We start from the raw sequence: 10,062 nt of genomic DNA, 5'->3' as shown, positions 1-10,062 counted from the left end.
GTGTGGACAGATATGTACCAGGCTGTGTAATGTGTGTGTGTGTGTGTGTGTGTGTATGGATGGATGGATATGTACCGGGCGGTCTTGTGTGTGTGTGTGTGTGTGTGTGTGTGTGTGTGTGTGGATGGATATATACCGGGCTGTGTGGAGAGTGTGTAACACTCCTCTGCTCCATAAAGTCCACGTCGCCTTGCAGGTCAGGTGACCACTCTCTGCTGCTGTTGCATTCTGGGTCACTGTTGTCATGGCAACCCCGATGGCTGAGATCCAGTGTGGAGGGCACCTGTGCCCTCTCTTGAATCACACATACACTCATCAGCACACCCGTCTCATAAACACACACACACACACTCACTGCCAGATACACTCACTGCTACACACACTCACTGTTCTGGTACTCCAGTGTGTCAAGTGGACCCTGTAATATGACAAGAGAATGGCTTAGAGACTCACACACACACACACACACAAATACACACACCTACTCTCTCACTCGAATACATGCACATTCATATACACACAGACAACTCTCACTCGTGCACACACCCACACATACTGTCACTCACACACATGCACTCTCACTCATACACTTGCCAAACACACCCACACAAACTCTGCCATTCACACACATGCGCACACACAACCAAATGGTCAAATACACAATTGTTTCTCTCTCTCTTTCTCTCTCTCTCTCTCTCTCTCTCTCTCTCTCTCTCTCACACATCCTTTCATTATGAGTGGCTTCTTAGTCTGATCCAAATAGAAAAACCAACCAGCCAGAACACATGTATACACATTGTCTGCACACACACACACACACTCTCACATCTGCATGGAAAAACTTTGTTCATACACACAAACACATACCATGCAGCTGTCTTGTTCACATGCATACCATACTTAACATACCATACTTAACATACATTCAGAATTAAAACACCTCACACTAAACACTCTAGAACACATGCAATCTCAACACTAAACACTCTAGAACACATAAAATCTCAACACTAAACACTCTAAAACACATGAAATCTCAACACTAAACACTCTAAAACACATGAAGCCTCAACACTGAACACTCGAGAACACATGAAACCTCAACACTGAACACTCTAGAACACTTGAAATCTCAACACTAAACACTCTAAAACGCCTAAAACCTCAACACTAAACACTCTAAAACACATGAAATCTCAACACTAAACACTCTAGAACACATGAAGCCTCAACACTGAACACTCGAGAACACATGAAACCTCAACACTGAACACTCTAGAACACATGAAATCTCAACACTAAACACCTAAAATCTCAGATGGCTGAGTGTGTGTAACATACTCATCACACACTTACAGACACATTCAACAAGTCTACATCTAACCTCATACTCCATCACACACTTACAAACACATCCAACAAGTCTACATCTAATCTCATACTCATCACACACTTACAAACACATCCAATAAGTCTACATCTATGATCAAACCTTTCTCCATTGACAGATGCTGCGTTAAAATCCGTCAGAAAAGGATTTCAAACTACATATGACAGAAAACAAAACTGCCAGTTCTGCTTCTGTACTGTGAAACAGAGTGATTTCTCTACTCTGTCCCTCTATCTCACAGGCTCTCTGCTCTCTTTCGCCCACTCAACTCTCTCTCCCTCTCCTCCTCTCTCTCAATTCCATTATCTCTCTCCAACCTCTCCTCCCCTCTGTGGGAGTTAAGGAGTGGGCTTCAATGTGAAAGCAACTCATCGCTGTTACATCACTTTCCTGGTTACAGCTTTCCACTGCAGCTCCTCGTCATCATTATCATAATCACCATCACTGTCTTTCCTCCATCTCTTCTTCCTGTGTCTAACCCCTTTAGTGACTCCTCTTCCTGTTTCTAAACCCATCACTCTCTTTCCTCTTCCTGTTTTAACCCCATCACTGTCTCTCCTCTTCCTGTTTCTAACCCCATCACAGTCTCTCATCTTACTGTTTCTAATATCATCACAGTCTCTCCTCTTCCTGTTTCTAAACCCATCACTGTCTTTCCTCTTCCTGTTTTAACCCCATCACTGTCTCTCCTCTTCCTGTTTCTAACCCCATCACAGTCTCCCCTCTTCCTGTTTCTAACCCCATCACAGTCTTTCCTCTTCCTGTTTTAACCCCATCACTGTTTCTCTTCTTCCTGTTTCTAATCTCATCACCGTCTCTCCTCTTCCTGTTTCTAATCTCATCACTGTCTTTCCTCTTCCTGTTTCAGGAAAGCAGCCGGCCCCGATGGAGTCTGTCCAAGACTTTTCAAGGCATGCGCGGTGGAACTGGGTGAGCCTCTGCAGCATATCTTCAACCTGAGCCTCCAACTGGGGAAGGTCCCTGCACTGTGGAAGACATCCTGCCTCATCCCCGTTCCGAAGAAGCCACACCCCAGTGTGCTTAATGACTTCAGGCCAGTCGCCTTAACATCACACATTTAAAAGACCATGGAAAGACTGCTACTTCACATCCTCAGCCCCCAGGTACGCCATGCACTCGACCCGCTGCAGTTTGCCTACCAGGAGAAGGTGGGCGTGGAAGATGCCATCGTCTACCTAATGCACAGGTCACACTCGTATCTGGACAAGGGGAAAGGTGCTGTGAGAATCATGTTTTTTTATTTCTCTAGTGCCTTTAACACCATCCAGCCGCTCAGACTGAGTGACAAGCTCTTGCAGATGGGTGTGAACGTCCACCTGGTATCCTGGATCACTGACTACCTGACGGAGAGACCACAGTTCGTCAGACTGAAGGACTGTGTCTCTGAGACTGTGTTGTGCAGCACTGGTGCTCCACAGGAGACTGTGCTCTCACCAGTCCTGTTCACCCTGTACACATCTGACTTCACCTACAACACGGAGTCATGCCACATCCAGAAGTTCTGTGATGACTCTGCTGTTGTGGGATGTATCAGGGATGGACAGGAGGGTGAGTACAGGAGCCTGGTGGATAACTTTGTGCAGTGGTGTAGGAATAACCACCTGCAGCTGAACGCCACTAAGACCAAGGAGATGGTGGTGGACTTTAGGAGGTCCCAGCCTCCTCTGCTACCATTCTCCATCGAGGGGGTCAGTGTGGAGGTGGTCAACACCTACAAATACCTAGGTGTTCATATGGACAATAAACTGGACTGGTCAGCCAACGTTGATGCAATCTACAAAAAGGGTCAGAGCCGACTCTACTTCCTGAGGAGGCTGAGGTCCTTCAATGTCTGCAACAAACTCCTGCGCATGTCCTACCAGTCTGTTATTGCCAGCGTCCTTTTTTATGCTGTGGTGTGGTGGGGAGGCAGCATAAAGAAGAGGGATGCAGGGCGACTGGACAGGCTGATGAGGAAGGCGGGAGCTGTTGTTGGCACTGAACTGGACTGCCTCACTACAGTGGCGGAGAGAAGGACCCTGAGTAGGTTGCTGACTCTTTTGGACAATGACCACCCACTACACAGGACTCTCAACAGACAGAGGAGCACATTTAGTGGCAGACTCCTGTCACTGTCATGCTCTTCAGACAGGCTGAGGAAGTCCTTTGTCCCCAGGGCCATCCAGCTTTTTAATGCCACACAGAAGGGGAGGGGGAGGGAGATGGACTTCTCTGCATGAGTCTACCTCAGTCTGCCCTCCCCTTCTCATCTCATCTCAGCCCCATGCACAGACTTTACCACCTACATATTCTGCACTATCACTTTGCTCTTTGCACTTTCATAACACACACACACACACACACAAGCACAAGACCACTATCTTGCACTACCCATCCTCACAAGCACAAGAACATTATATATATTTTTTTTTGCACTATCCACACCAGCTGCACAAGATCACTTTCCTCCTGGACACCGACACTGTCAAAATCATTGCACTCTGTACAATAGGGCCTGTATCTGGAAACACTCTGTGTGAAAATGTTCTCCCTATGTGTATGTATATGTGATTTATGTATGTATGTCGGTGAGGTGTATAAGTGTATATGTGTATAAGCTACTGGATGACCTAAATTTCCCTCGGGATTAATAAAGTCTCCATCTATCTATCTATCTATCTTCTAAAACCATCACTGTCTCTCCTCCTCCTAGACTAGGAAGGGAAGAAAAGAGACAAAGTGAGTGGGCAGAGCTTGACTGTTTAATATGTGTGTAAGTACTTAATGTTTATGGTGATGAGGAACAATGTTTTCATAGCCATCGGCATTAGCAGGCAAAGGTTGCGCAATAAGAGAGAGAAAATTTGGTTAGTAAACATCAATTTGATAAACCAATTAAGAGATAGGTAAACAATTAACAGTAGGTAATATGGCCATTTGATCTGTATTAATGCCTTAGCCTAATGTGATATAGAAGGAGACGGAGAGGGAGACGCTGCCCAGCATGGTGTGTGCGAATTTGGTTTTTGTTTAGTTTTGATGAGTTATGTTTAGTTACGGTTGGCTGACATGGTGCATGACAATTTGAGTTACACAAGGATAGCAAGGGTGGCAGGATACAAAAAACAGTGCACAACTGGCTGGCAACAGCCGCAATATGTGCCACATGCTGTACCCGGGATCCATAAAGGCCCTCCTACACAGCACAGCATGCACTGTCTGTAGCCCAATTTTATTTATAGTGGGAATACTATATGTGTTTAGTTTTGATGAATGATGTTTAGCTGTGTTGGCAGGGAGTGGGAATCTTAGTCACACAAGAATAGCGAGAGTGACAGGATACAGCAGTGCATATTATATATATACACACTATATGATGCATACTATATATTTACACCCTATATGATGCATACTATATACTGTATATACACTATATGATGCATACTATATACTGTATATATATATATCACTATATGATGCATCAAGGGCACATTCCTGTTGGAACATCATTGTTGGTCTACATTTAAGTATTTACATGGACACGTCTCTCTCTCTTTGTTGAGAAAAGAGAAAGACAGGGATAAGCCCTGTAGTGAGGCATCACGCTAATGGCTTCCTTCGCTAATAGTCAGCCTAACAGGCATGTGTGTGTGTGTGTGTGTGTGTGATTGATCACATTCTCTGGGGGGCACTGGGAGGTGTGTGTGTGTGTGTGTGTTTGTGAGGGAGGATGAGACGAGACCTTGCACACCCAGTGCCTGCTAGAGAGGTTTAGTCAGGACTGAGAATCAACCTACAGAAAACAAAAACAAAAACATTCATTTTTCAGAAAAACAACAGCTTCTGACTAGTAAACAGAAACAGCAACATTGGGCATCGGTTGTTGGTAAGGTGGCTGTTTACCTAGGGTTACTTGAAACTACAGGGGGTCTGAGTGGAATCATTCTTAGATGTAATGACTAAAGTTGGCCAGAAGGGAGAGATATAATCCTGTGCTCAATACATAGGCAGTGGTACTCAAGCACTGCACATCTCAGAGGGAAATATCGTTCTTTCTACTCCACAACATTTATTTGAAGGTTTTAGATTCTAGTTAATTTTACACAATTTTACACAATGGATAATATAACAAGCTTTTAAAATACAACACATTGTTAATGATTAAACCAGTGGTTTCTAACCTTTTTGACTTCTGATGTCTTACAAAAAGCAGTGTGTATTTGAAGTTCTATGTTAGATGTCTATTGTCTACTGTTATTTTTCCCTCCAAAGTTCTCAAATGGTTTCATGTCAATAAATGTTCAAAGAATCCAATATCTCACCAAAAATGAAAGACTAGGGAGAAACTCCTCTGCACACAGCTAGCACACACTCATGGACAAGAGTATTTTAACTCATTTGATTTCCATTGATGTGGTTATGTCTGATTGGTGAGGCTGTGTGTGTGTGTGATTGGTGCGACTGTGTGTGATTGGTGAGGCTGTGTGTGATTGGTATGGGTGTGTGTGATTGGTGTGGGTGTGTGTGTGTGTGTGATTGCTGCGACTGTGTGTGATTGGTGAGGCTGTGTGTGATTGGTATGGGTGTGTGTGATTGGTGCGGGTGTGTGTGTGTGTGTGTGTGTGATTGCTGCACGTGTGTGTGATTGATGAGGCTGTGTGTGATTGGTGAGGCTGTGTGTGATTTCTTGCGTTCTGTTTCTCTCAGTGCTGAAGCTAGTGGGAGCTCACACTCCCCACCCCCCTCCATGAGGTGTGTATGTGTGTGTGTGTGTGTGTGTGTGTGTGTGTGTGTGTGTGTGTGTGTGTGTGTGTGTGTGTGCGTGCGTGCGTGTGTGTGGGGGGCATCTACAGATGTGAAGTCCTCATGTTACAGATGAAAGGAATTTAGCTGTTCAACTCAATTATGAATCAAACAGAAACATCAGAAATGTTCTCCTTCTCTCTCTTTGCCCTCAATGTCTCTCTCTCTGTCTCCCTCATTTTCTGTCTCCCTCATTTTTTCTCTCTCTCTCTCTCTCTCTCTCTCTCCTTCTCTCTCTCTCTCTGCCCGACTGTCTGTACCTATGTGTCTATGTGTCACTCACAAACACACAAACACACATACATACGTACATACACTCACAAACACACAAAGTATGAAATCCACAAACATACACACACACGTGTTCACTGTCAAACACACCAGAACTTCCTGCAGAGCTGTTATCAGGGGTTTATTAAATTATTCATGCCGAAGAGTCACACATTTAAGACGGGCACATCTCTGTCACACACACAGTCACACACGCCACACACACATTCACAGACACACAGAAGAGGAGTCACACACTCGCAGGAGTCATCCTCTCCGACAGACATCTCACTAATCAAAGCAAATGGGGGGGGGGGGGGGGGCAGATGACGGGAGGGGGCATTTTGTCTCAGTGTGTGTGTTGGGGGTGCAGTTGAGAATGTGTGTCTGGGATTAAGTGTGGGCATGTGTGTGAGTACGTGTGTGTGTGTGTGAGGGAGAGAGAGAGAGGGAGTGTATGTGTGTGTATGAGAGAGTGTGTGTGTTTGTGAAATGAGAGATGGTGGGGAAAGATGAGAGGAGGAACCTCATGAATCATCAATTACAAAAACTGGATTAGCTGCCCTGCTACTTGCACACACACACACACACACACACACACACACACACACACACACACACCTCCCACAAAAGGGTAAGAAACTCCTACTATTGGCCACACACACACACACACACACACACACACACACACACCTCCCACAAAAGTGTAAGAAACCCCCTACTTTTGGCTACACACACACACACACACACACAAAGACACACACATACACACTCCTCCCACAGAAGTGTAAGAAACCCATACTATTGGCTACACGCACACACACACACACACACACACACACACACACACGCACACACAGTATTTGGGAAGTATTAGTATTTTATATCAGACACTAATGACATTGAATCAAACACAAGCTAGTGCTGTATTTTGTTATAGTAATATACTAATATTATTCATATGAATTATTAATATAGTAATATAGTTTTGTAAGGAATTCTAGACGACTCGTGTTTTGAAACGTCATGCAGTTATAATGTGCACCTGGCCCAAAAGGGGACCAAAGGTTGTCTTGTGAAAACTATGTCAGGCCAAGGATGAAACCGCCTGAACTTAATTATCATATAGATGAGAACTTGGGTCCTTCTTCACTTACGTTAAAAGCCTAAGCCTAACCCTAACCCTTTAACAGTATATACTGCTGGGATTTCACGTGCTTCCAAACTACTCAAGATTGAACTTTCTTCAACTTCAAGAGGCGTCTTCATTTCCATATTATAGGTTAGATAACAGTGAGAGAGCAAAGGAGTATATTATTGGACTGAATTATTCAGCAGACGAATGTGCATGAGAGGATTCTCAGACTGCATGCACAGTGTTGCAGTACAGTGTTGTAGTACAGTGTTGCTGCTCAGTGTTCAGAATCAGAATCAGAATCAGAATCAGGTTTTATTGGCCAAGTAAGTTTGCACAAACAAGGAATTTGACTTGGTAAAGTGGCTCTCAGTGTGCTTACACAAAATATACATCACAGCACAATACAACACAAACAGTGCAATGGTCTAAGAAGTCTAGGAAAGTATATACAAGGAGGAATGTGCAGGAGCAGGAGCTGTGGATTTTAACACAACAATAGTGCAAAGGAGTGGAGAGTGCAAGAAGTGCTGCAGTACAGTGTTGCTGCACAGTGTTGCTGCTCAGTGTTGCAGTAGAGTATTGCTTTTTTTATTGCAGTTTTTTTTACAATCATTTGCCCACTTGTCTCAATACCATGTCCACATTTCAACATATGGTCTCTCCCATAAAACTACTTCATCACTCAATGAAGTACAAAAAGTGCAGTGCAGCCCCCCCCCCCCAGTGCAGCCTCCTCTCCGCCAGTGCAGCTTCAGGCCTGTGGGCCTCTCCAGGATGTGCTTGGGCCCCATCAAGCCCATAGCAGCTCACCATAGCAAAGAACAAACTCTTTCTCCAAGGTTCTCAGACACTTTCTCCAAGGTTCTCAAACTCTTTCTCCAAGGTTCTCAGACACTTTCTCCAAGGTTCGCAAACTCTTTCTCCAAGGTTCTCAGACACTTTCTCCAAGGTTCTCAGACTCTTTCTCCAAGGTTCTCAAACACTTTCTCCAAGGTTCTCAAGGGATGAAAACTCCTCCAACCTCAAGCCCAGACAAAATCTGTGAAGAGCCTCACAGTGTCACGTCTGCGCTGAACCCTGCTCCTGCCAAGCCCCCTCCTGACTCTGCATACCTATATCCTCAGTCACCTTCCCAATCTCCTGATCACCAATCACGTACACCTGACACGTCCCTACTTATACTCCTCACTTCCCTCACTTCCCTGTCTGGCCTCATCGCACTACGGACTAAAAGTCCCAAGACAATCGGCTCCCGACCGACATCTTCCTCGTTCTCTGGATTCCGCCTCCAGTTCATCGACTCCTTGTTCCTGATCTCCTTCGTCTCCTGGATTATTGTTCCCGTCTCGACACTCCTCGATCCCGATCTCCTTCATCTCCCGGATTGTTGTTCCCGTCACAGTTGAGGTGAAATCCCTCCCCCTTCTCACTGTGGCCCTAAGGGGGAAGAAGGATTGGACTCCCCTACCTGAATGGTTGGGTCCAGGTTCCCTCACTCCTGTGGAGGGTCCAATTCACTTTAATTGAACCAATTTAGTCCAATAGGCGACCTTATTTAAGGTGCACCTCATTGTTGCATGAGGGAAGGACAGACTGAACATGGTATAGGGCTTTGTTCAGTTTGGGTTTATATGTTTTGGGGTTTTGAATTACCCTGTTTGCAAATAAATATAGCTATTTTTAAGGAATCCACTGTGTCCTGCAACGCCCTGCACCCTGATTTCCAACGTTTGTAGATTTCCTTAGTTCTTTCTGTAATCTCCCTAGTGTTGATTGTTATATCCAGTTTGACGTTGAGTATTTTGGTTTTGTTCTTCCTAGCATTTTTGAGTTAAGTAGTTATTTTCTGTCCTTAAACTTCTGAACGTTCACCCCGTTAGTTAGGCAGTCTTCCGTGTTCGTTCTCCATTCCCCTTTCCCTGGCTGTATCCTCAATAAAGAACTCTGTTTGAACTGAAACACCTCTGCGTCCTGAAGTCCCGTGGCACAAAGCCATCTGTGAAGAGCCTTAACCCTTACCCTAACCCTTATAGCCATCTGTTTCCACACAGCCTGGGTTTATTAGCAGCCCATACATAGCTATGATTTTGAGTTATCTGTATGAAATACACAAACACACACACACATCTACATTTAAATTACACACACCTTACAGTCAGGAGGTTATATTTGCTGTTCTACTGAACCCATTGACACTGCAGGGAGGTAGACTGTGGTTGTGAGTGTGTGTGTGTGTGTGTGAGTGTGTGATTTTCTGAGTTGCTCAGTACTTCATGAATACCTGATGTGGGTGAGGTTCAGTAATTGGGGCATCTCTCAGTAGAGTCTGTTCGTGTTTCTTCCTCCTACCTTCCCCTCTCTCTCACACACACACACACTCCTCCCTCTGCCTATCTATATTATATGTGTATGCCAAGAACGCACACATACATTCCTTCCTCTCTATATACGTGTACACACG

The 10,062-nt window shown here is 44.7% G+C and overlaps 1 protein-coding gene across 1 annotated transcript in view; it reads right to left on the bottom strand.

The window, feature by feature from the left end:
- The window catches only part of add3b (adducin 3 (gamma) b), a 13,348-nt gene extending 11,164 nt beyond the window's left edge, over positions 1–2,184 (bottom strand). The window contains exons 1-2 of the mRNA XM_031579359.2: positions 1,493–2,184; positions 137–418 (exon numbers count right to left, since the gene is read on the bottom strand). Coding sequence (XP_031435219.1) covers positions 137–316 — 180 coding nt within the window. The 5' untranslated portion in view covers positions 317–418; positions 1,493–2,184. The remainder of the gene's footprint in view (positions 1–136; positions 419–1,492) is intronic.
- Positions 2,185–10,062: the final 7,878 nt, after the last annotated feature.

Source organism: Clupea harengus, chromosome 13, assembly GCF_900700415.2.
Source record: "Clupea harengus chromosome 13, Ch_v2.0.2, whole genome shotgun sequence".
Lineage (NCBI taxonomy): Eukaryota > Metazoa > Chordata > Actinopteri > Clupeiformes > Clupeidae > Clupea > Clupea harengus.
This window is presented reverse-complemented; position numbering and strand designations above follow the sequence as displayed.